Source organism: Metschnikowia bicuspidata, assembly GCF_001664035.1.
Source record: "Metschnikowia bicuspidata var. bicuspidata NRRL YB-4993 chromosome Unknown METBIscaffold_3, whole genome shotgun sequence".
Taxonomy (NCBI): Eukaryota; Fungi; Ascomycota; class Pichiomycetes; order Serinales; family Metschnikowiaceae; genus Metschnikowia; species Metschnikowia bicuspidata.
This window is the reverse complement of record NW_017387733.1, coordinates 547647-564734: the sequence shown is the minus strand read 5'-3', so window position 1 is coordinate 564734 and position 17088 is coordinate 547647. Positions and strand designations below refer to the sequence as shown.

General features: G+C 50.6%; 4 protein-coding genes across 4 annotated transcripts; 2 read left to right on the top strand and 2 right to left on the bottom strand.

The window, feature by feature from the left end:
* Window positions 1-302: 302 nt before the first annotated feature.
* Window positions 303-3641, top strand: AFL1 (inositol polyphosphate kinase; the record flags this gene model as incomplete). The annotated part of the gene is made up of 2 exons (XM_018858828.1): window positions 303-545; window positions 720-3641. The coding sequence occupies 2 exons, from the start codon at window positions 303-305 to the stop codon at window positions 3639-3641; spliced, it is 3165 nt and encodes a 1054-aa protein (XP_018711549.1).
* A 247-nt stretch (window positions 3642-3888) lies between these two features.
* Window positions 3889-10074, bottom strand: FAS1 (tetrafunctional fatty acid synthase subunit; the record flags this gene model as incomplete). Its single annotated transcript, XM_018854038.1, has 1 exon — window positions 3889-10074. The coding sequence occupies one exon, from the start codon at window positions 10072-10074 to the stop codon at window positions 3889-3891; it is 6186 nt and encodes a 2061-aa protein (XP_018711548.1).
* A 3365-nt stretch (window positions 10075-13439) lies between these two features.
* METBIDRAFT_31659 (uncharacterized protein) lies at window positions 13440-14164 on the top strand. The gene has a single exon (XM_018855892.1). It carries the CDS (start codon window positions 13524-13526, stop codon window positions 13728-13730), a length of 207 nt encoding a protein of 68 aa, XP_018711547.1. The 5' UTR covers window positions 13440-13523; the 3' UTR covers window positions 13731-14164.
* A 911-nt stretch (window positions 14165-15075) lies between these two features.
* METBIDRAFT_31658 (ribonuclease) lies at window positions 15076-16604 on the bottom strand. The gene has a single exon (XM_018855891.1). It carries the CDS (start codon window positions 16489-16491, stop codon window positions 15529-15531), a length of 963 nt encoding a protein of 320 aa, XP_018711546.1. The 5' UTR covers window positions 16492-16604; the 3' UTR covers window positions 15076-15528.
* Between the last annotated feature and the right edge of the window lie 484 nt (window positions 16605-17088).

The following is a 17088-nucleotide window of genomic DNA, read 5'->3' as shown; positions in this document are numbered from 1 at the left end:
CCAAACCAAACCAAACCAAACCAAACCAAACCAAACCAAACCAAACCAAACCAAACCAAAACAATCAAGACTTCTCCCACCGCCCTGTCGCCCCACACCCCCGAAAACCCCCTCAAACACCGGCTCAGCAGCGCCGGGGCCTGGCCACGTCCTGCACAGTGGCGCCACGTGCCCCGCGCCACGTGCCCCGTCGCACTACTCCCCAGATCGCACCATTCTCCCCAGATAACAGCGGCAAGCCAGTATCCAGTGGCAGCAAAACACCGCAAAACCACCCCAAAACCACCCAGAAAACGGCCGCCATGGACAAACCTGCGCCGGCAACGCCGATTCCGGCGCCGCACGGGCCGCAGCGCGCCGCGTCCGGCGACACTGCGGAGACACAGAAAGCCATGGCCTCGTTGGCCCCCATGCTCGAGGCGTTTGCGCCCAAAACAAGCGCCGAGGAGGCCAAGGGCGGCGTGGCCAGCCACCTTGCCGGCAGCAGCCCGCGGCGCAGCTCGCTCTCCGCGATCTCCGAGCTGCTGCTGCTCACGGTGGACAACGTGCAGAAAATCAACCAGCTCGCGCCGGGAGACGCCAAGCCGGGCGCCCGCGCCGACCTGGTGGGCCTGTGGGACGCGGGCTTGGCGCGGCTCCAGCGGCTGGTGCTGGGGCTGTCGAACACGCTGAAAAAATCCGCGTCCGGCACGGGCTGCGGCGGCGCCGGCGACAAGCAGCGCATCGGCAAAATCGGCGTGTGCGCCATGGACGCCAAGGCCATGTCCAAGCCGTGCCGGCGCATCTTGAGCCGCTTGATCGAAAACGGCGAGTTCGAGACGGTCATTTTCGGCGACAAGGTGATCCTCGACGAGGCCATCGAGAACTGGCCCACGTGCGACTTCCTCATCAGCTTCTTCTCCACGGGCTTCCCCTTGGACAAGGCCATTGCCTACGCCAACTACCGCCAGCCGTTCTTGCTCAACGACTTGGTGTTGCAGAAGGCCTTGTGGGACCGGCGGCTCGTGCTCAGCATCCTCAACCACGCGCAGGTGCCCACGCCCCAGCGCTTGGAGATCTCGCGGGACGGCGGGCCACGCGTCGACAAGGCGCTCCGCGCCACGTTGGTGGCCGTGGGCGTGCCGGCGCTGCACATCGACCGGCTCACCAGCCAGCACGAGCCGGACTGGCGCATGCTCGACGACGACACGCTCTACGTGGACGGCCAGGTGATGGCCAAGCCCTACGTGGAGAAGCCCGTGGACGGCGAGGACCACAACGTGTACATCTACTACCCGCGGGCCACGGGCGGCGGCGGGCGGCGGCTCTTCCGCAAGATCGGCAACAAGTCGTCCGAGTTCGACGCGGACTTGAACGGGCCGCGCACCGAGGGCCTGTTCGTGTACGAGAAGTTCATGGACACGGACAACCTCGAGGACGTCAAGGCGTACACGGTGGGGGCGGGCTTCTGCCACGCGGAGACGCGCAAGTCGCCGGTGGTGGACGGCATTGTGCGCCGCAACACGCACGGCAAGGAGATGCGCTTCGTCACGGAGTTGTCTGCGGACGAGAAGCGCATGGCCAAGAACGTCAGCCGCGTGTTCCGCCAGACCATCTGCGGCTTCGACCTCTTGCGCGTCAACGGCCAGAGCTACGTGATCGACGTCAACGGCTTCTCGTTCGTCAAGGACAACAACGAGTACTACGACGCGTGCGCGTCCATCTTGCGCACCATGTTCGTGGAGGCCAAGAAGCGCCGCGACGTCATCAAGAACAAAATCCCGCGTACCGCGCAGATCCACCAGTCGCAGTTCGAGGTCAAGGAGCAGAAGTGGGTCTTCAAGGGCGCGGTCTCGGTGATCCGCCACGCGGACAGGACCCCGAAGCAGAAGTTCAAATACTCCTTCCGCTCGCCCTTGTTCATCTCGCTCTTGAAGGGCCACAAGGAGGAGGTCATCATCCGCGCAGAGCCCGACTTGCAGGTGGTCTTGGAGACCGTCAAGATCGCCGAGGCCAAGCAGCTCGAGGACTTGAACAAGCTCCGCCAGTTGCGCGGCGCTTTGGAGAAGAAAATGAGCTTTCCGGGCACCAAGATCCAGATCAAGCCTTCCTTGAACCCAGACAACCCGGACGTCGTGGACAAGGTCCAGTTCATCTTGAAGTGGGGCGGCGAGCCCACGCACTCGGCCAAGCACCAGGCCTCCGACGTGGGCGAGCAGATGGGGCAGAACATCAAGCTCTTGAACCGCAAGGCCTTGAACGACGTCAAGGTCTACACCTCCTCCGAACGAAGAGTCATCGCCAGTGCGCACTTGGCCACCTGCTCCATGTTGGGCTTGGAATCCTTGCCTGACGACTTCTTGATCATCCGCAAAGACTTGTTGGACGACTCCAACGCCGCGAAAGATCTCATGGACAAGGTCAAGAAGAAGTTGAAGCCCTTGTTGAGACAAGGCGCCGAGGCCCCGCCGCAGTTCACATGGCCACCTAAGATGCCCCAGCCGTTCGTTGTCATCAAGCGGGTCTGCGAGTTGATGGTGTTCCACAAAGAGATCATGGCGTTCAATTTCGAAAAGTATGACGTCAATGAGTTCCAAAGCACCTGGTGCTGTGGGGAAGACCCGTACTTGTTCAAGGAACGCTGGGATAAGCTCTTCCAGGAGTTCACCACCGTGGAGAAAACTCATCCTTCCAAAATCTCCGAGTTGTACGACACTATGAAGTACGACGCCTTGCACAACAAGGACTTTTTGCGCAAGATCTTCTCCTATGACCCGTCCGATAAGAAACTTCTCAAGCGCTTGGCTGATAACTGTGATGGAACCGTCAATTCGTCCGGGTTGGTCAGCGAGTACCCAATCAATATATTGGCCATGAACGGTTTCAAAATCCCTAGTGAAACGGTCCCGACTACTTCCTCCTCCTCCAATTCGTCAAGTGCCACAAACTTTACGAACATAAATGCCTTGGCCGGCTCATTGGGTTGGGTTTTGACAGGCTCTACCTCTTCGTCAAAGGATGAGTCGTCATCGAAAGAAAGCTCTTCATCAAAAAAGGCTCCCGAGAACGAATTTGATGACCCTACCTATGCCCGGCTCAGAGAGTTATATAGGCTCTCAAAAGTGCTTTTCGACTTTATCTGTCCTCAAGAATACGGTATTAAGGACGAGGAAAAGCTCGATATTGGCTTGTTGACTTCTTTGCCTTTGGCGAAACAAATTCTTTCGGATATCCAAGACATGAAAAAGCACGACAAGGCCGCCGTGGTGAACTACTTCACAAAGGAATCTCACATCTACACGCTCTTGAATATCATCTACGGAGCCCAACTCCCAATGAAAATCGCTAGAAATGCCTTGCCTGAGTTGGATTACTTGTCTCAGATCACCTTTGAGATCTACGAATCCGGCGACTCCTCGAGCCCAGGCGGCCAGAAGCACTCCATAAGACTATCTCTCTCGCCTGGTTGTCACACACAGGATCCTTTAGATGTCCATCTTGATGATGATCACTACATCGGTTGCATTCCTCGTCTCAGTTTGACGAGACATTTAGACATGGATTTGGTCACCCAGAGATTGAAGTCAAGGTTCCCACGAGTGTCAATGCCCAAGAAGTTCACCCCGGTGAACATCTCCAGCCCTCTTACTTCGGAGATATAGATTAGAATACACACCTCGCTCTTATCAATAATTATTATTCCGTTTCGTTCTATAACCTAAATACAAATATGGAGGCGTCGCCAATTCAGCCACGAAAAGCAGTACCACGTGCTTTCCGAACTTCTAGGCAACGAATGTCAAATTCTCCTCCGCAATAATATTCTGTCTTCGCATCATGCCTTCTGTTCTTATCGATCTTTCCAGTAGATCAACTAAATCGTTTTGTAGCATAGCATAGCAGCAGCGCTTAAGCTTTCTCATACGACTCCCAGTTGTCAATGATCGACTTGATCTTGTCAGACTTGGTCAACTCGTAGACTTCCTCGAAATACTCCTTGGTGATCTGGAATGGCTTCGCAGTCAAGTTAGGAATGTACTTGTCGATCAAGTCCTTTGGCTTGACAGAAGACTTTGGAATCTTCTTGCACAAGAATCTCTTGAATGGCTTGACACCAGACATCAAGTAGGAAGAGTGGAAAGGAACCGAGATACCCTTCAATGGAATGACCGCAAACCCTCTTTGCAAGTCGATAGGCTGTTCCTTGGCCAAGGATTGAGCAGAAACCTCGTCAATGATATCCTTCAAGTGCTCCTTGACTTTGTCAAGAGACATTTGCTCCTGAAGCTTGACAATGTCGATCTTGTTCAATTTGATCACATTCAACACGTTGGTCAAAGTGTCCAAAGCTCTCAAGTCACCAGCAGTGACATATTGAGTGTTCTCAACGTTATAATTGACAATCTCCAACAACCATCCAGTCTTCTCCGAAACTTCATCGACAACGAATCTCATAGCAGCATCGTTGAAAGTGGGGCTGACTCTAGTAGGGTTAACGGCACACATACCGTAGTTAGATCTTCCCAACTCGTCTCTTGGAACAGCAACTTGCATAGTCATACCTCTGTAGAAAACAACATCCACCAAGGACTCGATTGGCATAACATTGGCCAACGAAGACAACGCAGAGTACTCACCCAACGAGTGACCAGCGAACATGACATCCGATGGTACCAATCCCTTAGATTTGATGTCCTCATAAGATGCCTTCTCCATCAAAGTCAAAGCTGGTTGGGTGAATTGAGTGGCTGACAACAAACCAGTTGGAGACACAAAAGTGTGAGAGGTTGTCGTGTGATCAATCTCCTTGAAAATCTTCTCAGACTTGATCTCGCCGTCGTCACCAATGGTCTCGAACATCATAGAGATATAATTGTCTCTAATCATTCTTCCCTTGGCACCTCCAAAGTGCACTGTCAACTCGTTAGGGTTGTTCTTCACAATGTCAAGAATGGAGAAACCATAGTTGTTGACAAAGTGACGGTCAGCTCTGTCCCAGACTTCCTTAGCAACTTCAGAGTTGTTGTACAAGTCCATACCCATACCTTGTTCTTGAGAACCTTGTCCAGTGAAAACGTAGGTGGTAACTGGTTGCTCAATCTCAGCTTCACCAACTAAAACAGTGGTGTCGGTTTCCACGTTCTTGGTCTCAACCTTAATGATCTTGCGACCATTCACCATGCCAATGTGCACCAAAGAGGTTTGCAAGATGTCGTTAGGCAAAACCATACCAACAAAAGTGGCATTGAAAGCTCTAACTCTGGAAGCAATGCTGTTAGCAGCCCACTCCTCAACCAAAGCTCTGATGGAACCAGAAGAGTACATACCGTGGGTAATAGTACCTGGCAACTTGGCATAAGCGGCAAAGACTCTGGAAACGTGAATAGGATTGTAGTCACCAGAAACCTTCGCATAAGGCTCGTTGGTCGATGGAGCCTTGGATCTCAATTCCTCGCCAGAAGCGAGCGGAATGGCATTCTCAAACTTAACGTCTTGCTCGATAGTCTGACCGTTTCTAGCAAAATAATCAGTCACTGGGTTTCCGTGAGAAACACCCGCCTCATAGTCAACAGAGCCAATCTCAACCATCTCCTTAGTTGGCAACTCCAACAAAACCTTACCAGTCGTCTTGATGAAAGAGTACACTTCCTCGGACTTGAACTTGTAGACAGACTCACATCTAAATGTCAATGTCTGGCCCATCAAATCGACATCCTTGTCCAAATGGAACCATTCCTTAGATCTCAAGATGGCCAAGTCTTTGCTGGACTTGAATGCAATCTGCACTGGGTCCTCAGTGACCTTCTGGAAGGTGTTCTCGTAATCGAGGTATTGGCCCCTGTAGAAGAACGAGGACGTGACCTCCATTACTGCCTGACCCTCTCTGTAGATAGTGCCGACAACTTCCACCTTCTTACCAGATGGCTGGTTCAAGACGGCGTTGATCACAGCCTTGGTAGAAAGAACATCATCCTTTTGCAATGGAGCAGCGCCAGGAATCATCCTGTAGCCGTTGGACAAGTGTACCAACTTCAACAAGTCGCCATCAATGGTCTTTGGGAAAATTGCCTTCATAATGGCCTTCCATCCGACAACAATGGCGAAATCCATTGGAGCCAAAGTCTTTCTGCCTGGTCTGTCAATGAAAGCCTCACAAGTGTTACCAATGGCGTGCGTGAACTCGGAGATATCCTTACCGGAGACAGTGACTTCCTCACCTGGAATAACCTGTTCAACATCAATGTCGAAGTCAACTGGGACATTACTTCCAAACCACAACTTCCAGTAGAACTCCTTGATTCTATCGTTTCTGCCCTCCATAACCTCAGCAATTGGGGCAAACCCATCCTCTGGCTTGAAGTCGTACAAGAATGGCAAGGAGACAGGCTTGCCGTCAGCAGTTCTGTGCTCGATCAAATTCATCTCAATCTGAGACTTGCTATTGATCTTGATCTCAACGACTGGCTTAAGATCACCTTGAACCTTCTCGGAAAGAACAAGCGAGATCTTCGAGGCATCGGTGCTGTTCACAATCTCAACAACACTGTTTGGAGCAGGGCCCAAGATGTCGTGCACTGGGTTAGGCACATGCTTCTTACCTTGCACGATTCTGTTAGTGGAGATCAAAGCGTACAACCAGTTCAACTTGTCACCGCACAAGGTCTGAATCCATTCCTTCTTGGATGGGAGCTTGGAGCCGACTTTGTAGACAGATTTGGTGGAAGACTGCTCCGCGACAACGCCAGCAAGAGCCTTCTTCTCAATTGGAGCCACATCGCTGAAGAACTCGACGACAGGGATCTTTGACTCATCGCCGCTGTACTCGTCCTTGATCAACTTTTTGATGTGTCCATCGTGAATGTTATCCAAAATCTCCTTGATGGGCTCATCGATCTTGTTAGTGAACTGAGCAGCAACTGGACCATGAAGAATACAGGTTCTCTGAACATCTCCATCAAAGACAGTCTCCAAGTTCTCGGACTGCCACAAAGAGTCCTTCTTAAAGAAGAATTCAAACCTCTCGTCCAAGACAGGAACGAAAGGAGCAGGCTTCTGCCCTGGAGCAGCACAGCACATCAAGAAAAAGTCACAATCCTCCTCAGAAATCAATTGCTCCTTGGCGGTTGGGAAAGCATCGAACAATTTGTCGGAAAATTGTTGTGGGTCCTTGGTTAACTGGGAATTGTTTTGGATCAAGGAAACTTGGTCAGCCTTGGCGGTGAATCTTTCTTCAACTCTTCTCAAGAAGTTGGCAAAAAAGTTTCTGAGAGAAAGATCGGTCCACTTGCCAGACTTCTTCACGTACATCAATTCAATCAATCTGTTGGCAACTTCCTGGTAGGTCATGTCTTCCAAGTCACAGACACCTGCAGCGTTGCGAGCAAACCATGGCTTTTGGAAGTCCTTGTCTAATCTGTTAATGATGTAGTCCTTCTTCTTGGTCAAGGCATCCACAAGCTTGTTCTTTGGCAAGTTGAAGATAGTCTCATCCAACTCCTTCCATAACATGACACCTCTCGTGGCGATCTTGTGGATAGGCTCGCCCATCTCAGATCTCACAGTCACGATACCACCAGCTGGCTTCTTGTAGGTGGTCTCCCATTGGCTGTCGGGGACACCTGGGCACGAAGCAATGAGCTTCTTTGCCTCCAATGAGGTGTGCGCCTCCTTTGCAGTCATCACACGCGAGCCAAACAACACACCGTCAAAAGGCATTGGTGGGTAGTTGGCTTCAGTGGACCATGAACCAGTCAAGTATGGGTAGGTGTCCTCGTCAGACCCGAATCCAGAGCCGGCAACCAAGACGATGTTGGAGCACTTTCTGATCTTGGAGTACATCTGGAAGATAGGTTGGTGGAAGTCCTCGAAAGAGTGGTGACCACCACCTCTGCCACCAGTCCACTGCAACACAATAGGGAAAGTGGGGTGGGCCTTGGCAATTGCAATAACAGCACTGATAGCCTCGACAGAACCTGGCTTCAAGCCCAAGTGGGTCATACCCAAGGTCTCGATGTACTCGGTAGCAACCTCCATAGAAGGCACGCCAGCACCAATGGTCAAGGACTGCACAGGATAGCCCTTCTCTCTCAACTCCTTGATCAAAGGAATACCCCATTGCAACATTCTTGGGTTGACATAAATCAAATTGATACCAATGCTGCTTCCGGGCACGATGTTCTGAGTGATCTCGTCAATGGCGTCCTGCATGCCCTTGGCATTGAAGTAGCCTCCTCCAGCCAACTCGATATGGTAGCCGGCGTTGGTGGCGGCGGTGACGATCTCAGTGTTGACCGTGGTAGGAGTCATACCTGGGACCATGAGTGGGGCTCTGCCTAACAATCTGGAGAACTTGGTGTCAACAAAGACCTTGCCGGCCTTGGTCTTGACTAACTTGGGCTTGAACTCTTCCAACCAGTTAGGTGCCCACTTGATGGAGTCGGCATTGGTGTTGAAAATCTCCTGCTTGAAGCCGTACTCGTCGTCAATAGCCACGTCGAGCGCGCCAGCAATAATGACACGCGAGCCGGTACCCTCCTTGTTTCTGTGGGTCAAGACACCCAAGCCGGAAACGCCTCCGGGACCAAAGTCCAACAAGTGGGTGGACTCGAATTGAGTGACGTCCTCCCAGTGGACAGGCAACTGGGTGATGCACTCAGTGACTCTGGCAGCGATTTCCGCAGTGGAGTTCTGGAAGTTCTCGCCCGAGTAGGTGTCGTAGACAGGAATCTTGATGTCGGCGGCGCGGAACTGCAAGTTCTCTCTGTCGATGTCGTCCAAGATCATTGCGGTTGCAGGTTCCAACAAGTGGGAGTGGAAGGGCGCGAGGATAGGCAAGAATCTGTTGGCAAACTTCAACTTTCTCTGGGAGTGTGGCACTCTAGCCTGGTCCAAGCCGGACGGAGCCTTGTTGTTTCTGAGGGTCAAGTTCAAACCGTAAAGAGACTCTGGAGGGCCAGAGACAACCAAGTTTCTTGCGCCGTTGACCAAGGAGATGGCCACGCGCTTCTCGGCAGGCAAGTGCTTGTTGGTGATGGCAATGAACTTGTCAACATCCTCGCGGGGCAAGTCCCTCACAGACAACATGGGGGAGGGTCTGCCCTCGCCGTTTTCCAAAGAGTCTTGCAACATGGTGGGGGGCAAGGAGGTGCGCGGGTAGGTGGTCAAACAGCGGGAGCCGATGAAGAACAACAAGGAGACGGCCTTCAAGGCGTTCTCGTGGAACGAGTCCCACGAGTCAGCCAGGGCAATGGCAACAGCGGTGACCAAGCCCTGGGAGTGGCCGGTGGCGCCGACAAGCGCGTCCCTGAACTCGCCGGGCGACACGCCCAAGGTCTTGCACGTGACGGCGTAGTGGCACAACTGGATAACACAGATCAAGGGACACGACACGGGCACGGACAACAAGTAGTCCTGGTCAGGGGTCTGGTCGGGGCTCTTCAACCAGGCCATGATGTCGAAGCCCTGGGTGTAGATCTTGTCCACGTTCTCCGTGGTCTTGACCAAGTCGGACAAGCGGTGGGCAACGCGTGCAAGCAAGTCCGTCACCAAGCCGCGATACGTGTGGTTCAACTCGCGCAACTCCTCGAAGTAGTCGTCGGAGTTGCCCTGGCCACCGAAAATGGCCAAGGTCTTGGCCGTGCGCGCGGCCAGCTGCTGCACCAACGCGGCGTCCGCGCGGGGGATGGTGGCCTTGGACGCAATCACCGCGTCGAAGTAGCACTTGATGACCTCCTTGGCTTTCAAGGGCGTGGTGGGGTAAGTGTCGTCTGCGAGCAAAGCAGCGGCGAACGTGTGGATGTCCAGGCCGGCCACGTAGCGCAGCTCGAACTCCTGCAACAAGCGGGGCAAGATCTCGTCGAACTGGCCGGCCGCGGCGGGGTCGACCAAGCTGGCGGTAAAGCCGACAAACTTGGCAAACAACTCTGCAGGACTGGCCGGCTCGTCGTCGGCGGCAAAGCCCTCGGTGGGCACCGGCAAGGCCTTGTCGAACAGCTCTTTCAACTGCGAGTACTTGAAAAACACGGCCGTGGGCACCAAGACCGTGAGCTCTATGGAGCCGTGGGCAAGCGTGAAGGGGCGGTGGGCGGTGGTCATTGTGGGCGGCTAAAGGGGGGGTATGCGCGGTGTGTTTGTGGCGACTTCGGCAAGGAAATCGGCGTGGTTTTGCAGCGGCTGTGCAAGGGGGTGCTTGTTCTCAAAAGGGGCGTGTTCTGGGCTCGGCGGGAACGAAGCGTGGTGTTCTATATTGGAACCAGAGAAACAGGGGTGGTACGCGGCGGCTAATCTGGGAATATAGTCACAAAGGGCTGGTTTCTTTCGGTGGGTCCGTGCAGGCGGGCTTTGGAAAAGGACGGATGTAGAAGCAAAGAAAAGAAAAGAACCGGGCGGATGGGGCTCTCTGTTTTCGTGCTTCTTTTTTCTCGCTGGAATGAGATTGGTATTTAATCTGGGACGCGAGGCGTTTTTTGGGTTTTCCGCGCGCTGCTACTCTCAACAATGTCTATGCAGGCGCCTGCGTTTGTTGGGATATGTTCTTGCAGTGGTTTTTTTCTGTGTGTTTTGCGTGGCTTTTTCGCGTGGTGGGATTTTCGCGTGGAGGATTTTGAGCAGAGCGCTTTAAGCTGGGATGGCGTGAGACGAGGATGTCTGTGTGCAGGTTCGCTGTGTGGGTGGGTTCCGGGGACGGCCGGGGCATGTGGGTGTCGAGTCTCGGGGATTCGATTTGGCTATGTTTTCTATCTTTCTGTGGTTTTCATTTTGCTATGATTTCTACTTTGCTGTGTTCTCCGTGTTTCCCTATCTTTTTTGTGCTGCTCTATGCTTCTGTATGCCTGGAGCGGACAGGGCATGTATTAGCGCGGGCCAATGAAGACACCTGTATTGCTCAGTGGGCCACGTGACCACCGCCTGCCGTGGGCTGTTTTGCCGACGCCTCTTATTCCTGGTATATTCTATGTTTGGCTTTGCAGGCTCGGCGCTTTGTTTCTTGTTTCACGGCGTTAATAATGTGTTGGAGACTCGGACTACATGTTGTGTTCCTGGAGCCGGGTGAGAGGCGCAGGTGCAGTCTTAATACATCTCAGGACGCTAGTGATCCTAGCCGGCTGAAATGGAAACCCGAGGGATGAAGCTGGTGGTTGGGTTTTTGGTGTGCTTTTTCATTTCTTTGTTTTTAAATGTTTTGAATGTCTTGGATGTTTTGGATGGTTTGGATGTTTTGGGTGCTTTGGATGTTGTAGGTGTTATGGGGAGCTTTATTTTTTTAATTTGAAAAAGTCTGGCAAACGTTCGATGCCCGGTTGTGGCATCCCGATTTTTCGTAGGTTCGCCGACTTTGGTGCTCGTAAGTTCTGCCGATGCTTGGTTTTCGTTGGTTCGAATTACTCATGTTTCGTATCACACGAGACACACTTCCTGTCGTGAAGTAAAGTCGCTTCCATTCCTGAAATCAAACCTTACAAAATCTCTGCAAGTGTATGCCCGCCAGGTTCAGCCCTACAAAATTGAACTCCCTACATATACTCTATAAGAATATAGCACATCAATGGGCTCCACGAGCCATACGAGAACATAATTCATCTAGCGGCAGAGTACAGTAATACAGTCCTTTGAGCCAGCGACAATGTCATAAAAAAGCCCATGAGATCCATCAAGACAAATCTTCGTAGAATTACATGGATCAATAAAGTCGGGCACGGTGGAACTAAAGAGGATTCGGAAATCCCTCTGCATCACCATTGACATTCGTTTCCGGGTTCTCGGTCACAGATGCACACCTCCAGATTTGCAACCGTGGTCCCCATCTTATCACACCACAAACCATAATTTCTAGTGGGCAAATACGAGCTACAGTGAGGGTTCCGTACCGATCCATGTAGGACCCATGTTCCCAAAATACATATGTGCAGGAGAGGTCTTAGAAACAGATATAGAGTTTAATTTCGTGCGGCTTCACTCATGCCTCTCTTGGGATTCGAGATGTGCAATCGTCCTTTCTGGGATTGGCGGGGCGTGACCCCTGATACTCTGCTAAATTTCTAAGCATTGACTCCGATATATTTTACATAACTACACGCCGTGAAAGTGGCCATAATATTGGTGCTGGTGACGGGCCATTTAGGGTCCAGGGTTCCAGACACTACACACTCCCAAAATAAGCAATTTCCCAAAATCCTAACCCCTTGTGGCCGAGATTTGGGCCCCTTGTTTCGGCTATTTCCCACGTAAGAAACAAAGGAAAAAGTCCTGGTTTGGGAATTTGGGGTCGAACCCAAGACTGTATGTCGTCTTTTGGTCCACCTTTTTGAACAGAGATCGCTAGATTTTTTCAAGAGAACAGCGCAGAATATTGAGGGACACCTGCATGGCGGATCACAAATACTTTAGTGGATGTACAAAATACGGGATTTTTGGGCTGTCCTCTCAACGAGGATTTGGGTACCCATAATGTCTTCTTTTATACCAAAACTCTAGTGGTCCAAAAAATCTCAAAGCTTGGGACAGCGCTTGCTTAGACCTGAATATCTAGCAAGGTATCACAAGCACGAAAGTCTCTTCTCGCTGACTTTATACATCAGATGCAGTTTCATAATGTAGTGCTAAACCAGTACCTTGGCCCTTGTTCTAAAAACGCGGTTCCTCTGCTGATTTCTGAAAGTAGACACTGGTCCACTTCGAGCGATAATGAGATGTTCATTTGACTTTTTGAAATTGTGGCATCTCTGTTTCAAAGCCTTGGGATATAAATCACACAACGTTTTTGCCTGTTCCTGCGAGCCACTTTCAAAGGGTAAGACGTTTGTCAGTTCCCGCCCCCGCAAAAATTATGAAATAAGTTGGTGGAGCTTGCCGAAATGAACCAACTTTTTTGGATCTTGTCAGGAATCATCTGAGGTTTTTTTTACCGGATATGCTCTAGTCATGGATGCTCACTTTGCAGCGGGCTTGTCTAGGTCTAACTTCCGAAAAAAATACGTTAATCAATCCCTTTCCGTGTTTGTCCTGCCTCTAAACACAAGATGGTTGAATGTATCACTGCATGTAACTTATTATTTGTCAACCTTTCCTGAGCTACCTACAGACATCTAGGAATCGCCATGTATCTTACCCATTCCCATAGAACGCGCGGTAATGAAAACGTGAAATTTGGCTCTTTTTTCGATTCGCGAGCGAGGTCGTCCTCTTTGTCTAATTATTTAGCTTTTAGCATGGCCTTATCAAGTCTAAGGGTTCAAAAAAACTCCATACCTAAGAAGTTGGACATGTCTGTATACAAATTGGGCTCTTGTTTGAGCCTTTTCTCCAATAATCATGGTAGTATAAAACGCCTCTAGTAAAATATAGCAACGAGAAGGTGAACACACAAGCAAGAGCTAAATTCTACAAAGAAACAACATTGCAATTATAAATGCTTCCCAGAGTATAGGCCGCGCTCGTTTCTCCTAATGACACTATCATCGACTTGTCGGAGGGTGTACAAAATATTATTATCAAAGCAACAAAACTATACAATAGTATATAAAAGGCCTTCAACCATCTCCCAGATGTATCTTGAGTCGAAACTCGGCCTGCCCCCTCCCGTGCTTTTTCCTTTTCTTTTGAAGAAAACATCATATTTTAGGGCGTCACTGGAGGGATGTCAAAGCCAGCCACTAACGAATAACTATAGAGGACAACCTATAATAGATGGCAGCAATGGCTCAGATGAGGGCGTGAGCACTAATCCACCAAATTACCCAAAGAGGATGTGACTCTCCTCTAAGCGACGTCTGCCCAGAACCAATAGAAACCACTTGAACAAATCAACCAAGGGTCATCGTCCCATATGATACGTTCTCCTAAGGGCCTGTGATCATAGTTCATTTGACCTGGCGGCGAGACGTACATTAGTCTTTGCGTCCTGGTCCCTAAGCAAATAAACCCTGTGAGCAACTTAAACAAACCAATTAAGATTTCCTAGTTTCTTTTTTTTTTCCTTTTCATCTAACTGAAGGAGCCACTCTAACAAATCAATCAAGATTTCTTAGATTCTGTTTTTTTTTTGGTAAATTAAAGTGATTCAAGGAACAAAACTATATAAATAATATATAGATATATATAAAAACCTTTTAAGCAGCTCCCAGCTACGTACCAAGTGTCTTAGCTCGGCCCGTCCCCTTCCGTTAGTCACGGCCTGGACAGTCCTCATGGCACGTATCTGTTTACGTATTGGATATTACGTCATCGAATCCTAGGACATTGAGTTCAAGCTCTTCCTTCCAAAATAATCTGCGGCGTTTTATTGTCTTCAATTTGGGGAATTAAGGTCAACAAATAATGTCGAGTATAAGATTTTCAATTTTTTGAATTTACAGAAAACAACTTGCTGTTAATGATGTGTGTTACCTTCAAAGCAATATTTCGGTTGCGGCCATACCATGCAGGAAGCACTGTTTCCCGTCCGATCAACGTTAGTTAAGCTGCATAGGGCCACACTGAGTAGTGTAGTGGGAGACCATATGCGAAATTGTGGTGCTGCAATTTTTTGCGGCGAAAGTTACTTTTTTGTGAAGTTGTTCATGAAGACTCACAGTGATTAGCAGGAGTTGACGAGCCGAGTTTCTACGATAGGTACGTGTTTGTGAGCTTTCGGAAAGCTTTCATTTTACGTTAGGTTTCGTCTAGCCAGATCAATCTGCAAGACGAAAAATATGACATGGCCAGCAAACATGGACTAGATATGTGAATAGCATTTGAAATCCAAGCTTGAACGACATTAATTATACAATGACTTGCGATCAACGTTCATGCCTGTTTGATTCATGTGAATAATGCATCGGGACTCGAAGATCACGCATAGCAGTGGTCTCTGGCTCATGGTACAAGTGATATAAAAAGGCGACTTTCTACTGTGGTGATATACGTGAGCATTCAATTGGAAGCACGCAATTTGTTGTTGTTTCACAATTAGTGAGGGGCCGCTGTGCTTTTGGTGACAAAAAAAAGACGCACTTGTGGACTCAGTATTAGCAGAATTGATTCGTAGGATTATCTTTGGTCGGCTACGACCCATGCATCTTCTCATTTCCTGTAGAAATACGTGTTTTAGGAAGATGAGTAATCATATGAGATATTTTCTTTTTTATGAATATACTGGAATTTTTGGCGGCCGCAAGGTATATGAACAGCTGGTTATTGGAGAATGCGTGATGCTGAGACGAGCTTAGTATGTGACATCAAAGAGCATGGCAGACATTTGGACCCCTTTCGATGTACAATTTCATCTGAGATCTGCTCATTTTCGCCAAGGATGTCTTGAAACATCTCCGAGTACTGTAAGGGCATCATTTCAGAAATCTGCCTAGCATCGCTCGAGACATCTTCAACATCGCTTCAAACATCTCGACCATCACTCCGACATCTCTTGACTCTCATCCATCACTCCAACATCTCTTTACTCTCACTCCATCACTCCATCATCTCTTGACTCTCACTCCATCACTCCATCATCTCTTGACTCGCATCCATCACTATCCGGCCACGTGGATCGCCGTCCCTCTAGGCCCCGCTCTACTTCCCGCTGGGCAAGAGCCCGCTCACCTGTTTCGGAAACTCACGCACTATGATCTCACACCGCGTCTCCTGGCACAAGTCCTTCTTGTTGTAGTACGGCACCTTGTGCAACAACTCGAGCCCCGTGCTGCGCTCCAACGCCTCCACCGGCACCTGGAACAGCGTCAACGGCTGGGCATTGTCGATCGGCTCGTTGGGCAACACAAACGCTCCCACGGCCACGGCCGCAGAGCCGGCGTTTTCGCCCACCAAGAGCTTGAAGAAATGCGTGGGCACCGCCACGTTTGGCGGCAGGCCAATGACCTCGTACGTGACGCGGTACTTGCCGTCGTCGCCCAACTTGGGCAAGTAGAGCGGGCCCGTCATGATGCGCACGTCGTCGTATTTCTGCGTGAGCCGGCGGGCAAAGTCCTCGAAATGCGCCCAGTAGTCGCGGTTGAAGCCGTCGCCCACCTGCGGCGACATGTTGGACAAGAGAAACGTCTCGTCCATGGCATGCTGGTCAAACTTGGCGTTGGCCGCCGGCGCCTGGTGGCCCCGGTCGTAGCCGGAACGGAAGAAGTCCCGGAGCCGGGCCCGGAACTTCAACGGCACCGCCTCGTCCTCGCGAAAAACGGACTTTTTGCGGTCCACGCCGTCGGTCCGCTTGATGGAGTCCCTGGTTATGTGCTCGAGCACCCAGTAGGGGTTCCGCTTGGCCCGGTCGTAGCACGTGACAAACTCGGCGTGCTTGTTGAGGTCATGCACGGGGCCCGGAAACCCGTACTTGTAGAAGGCGTCGGGCTGCACGGGCGACGGCCCGGAAATGCCCGGGCCGCCGGGGCTTGCAACTGCGCCGCCGGTGGCGTGACTACTGGCCGCAACGATTTCTACGGGTTCTGGCGTGGACGGCTTGCCCCAGAAATACGAGGCGATGCCCACGGCACCAAGGCCTAGCGAGCCGGAGAGAAGCTTGCCCATATTCGAGTGGGGCAGAAAAAGCGGGCAGTCTGTGGAGCCGCTGGATACGAACAAAAGCGGGGGTTGTGGCCGCGGAATACGTACTGTCGGGGTGAAGACTAGGGCAAGAAGAGACGAGGGTTTTTGAGATCTTTTTTATTGGAGGCTCGGGCCATGCAGTAGGCGGCTGCGCGATTGCAAAAAAAAGACCTGCCCCAAGACCCATGGCACACTGCTTTTTTGGATGGCCATGATGTTTCTTGTTTTTGTTGGAGTTTTGTGACGGTTGGTAGGTGTTTGGTGTGTTGGCTCGTTGTGTATGTACATGCCTCTGCCTGTGGCTTGTGGCGTGCTGTATTGCTGTAGTACTGTATTAATGTATTCTGTAGTACTGACTTACTAAATTGCTGCATTACTGTAATACTGTATTACTGTATTACTCTATTACTCTAATACTGTATTACTGTATTACTCTATTACTCTAATACTGTATTCTGTAGTACTGTAGTACTGTAGTACTGTAGTACTGTAGTACTTTAGTACTAACTTACTGTAGTACTGTAGTACTGTAGTACTTTAGTACTAACTTACTGTAGTACTGTAGTACTGTAGTACTTT

Bases quoted from the DNA above. Each gene is read 5' to 3' on its own strand.
- METBIDRAFT_31659 (XM_018855892.1), top strand. From the start codon at position 13,524: ATGTATCTTGAGTCGAAACTCGGCCTGCCCCCTCCCGTGCTTTTTCCT.
- METBIDRAFT_31658 (XM_018855891.1), bottom strand. From the start codon at position 16,491: ATGGGCAAGCTTCTCTCCGGCTCGCTAGGCCTTGGTGCCGTGGGCATC.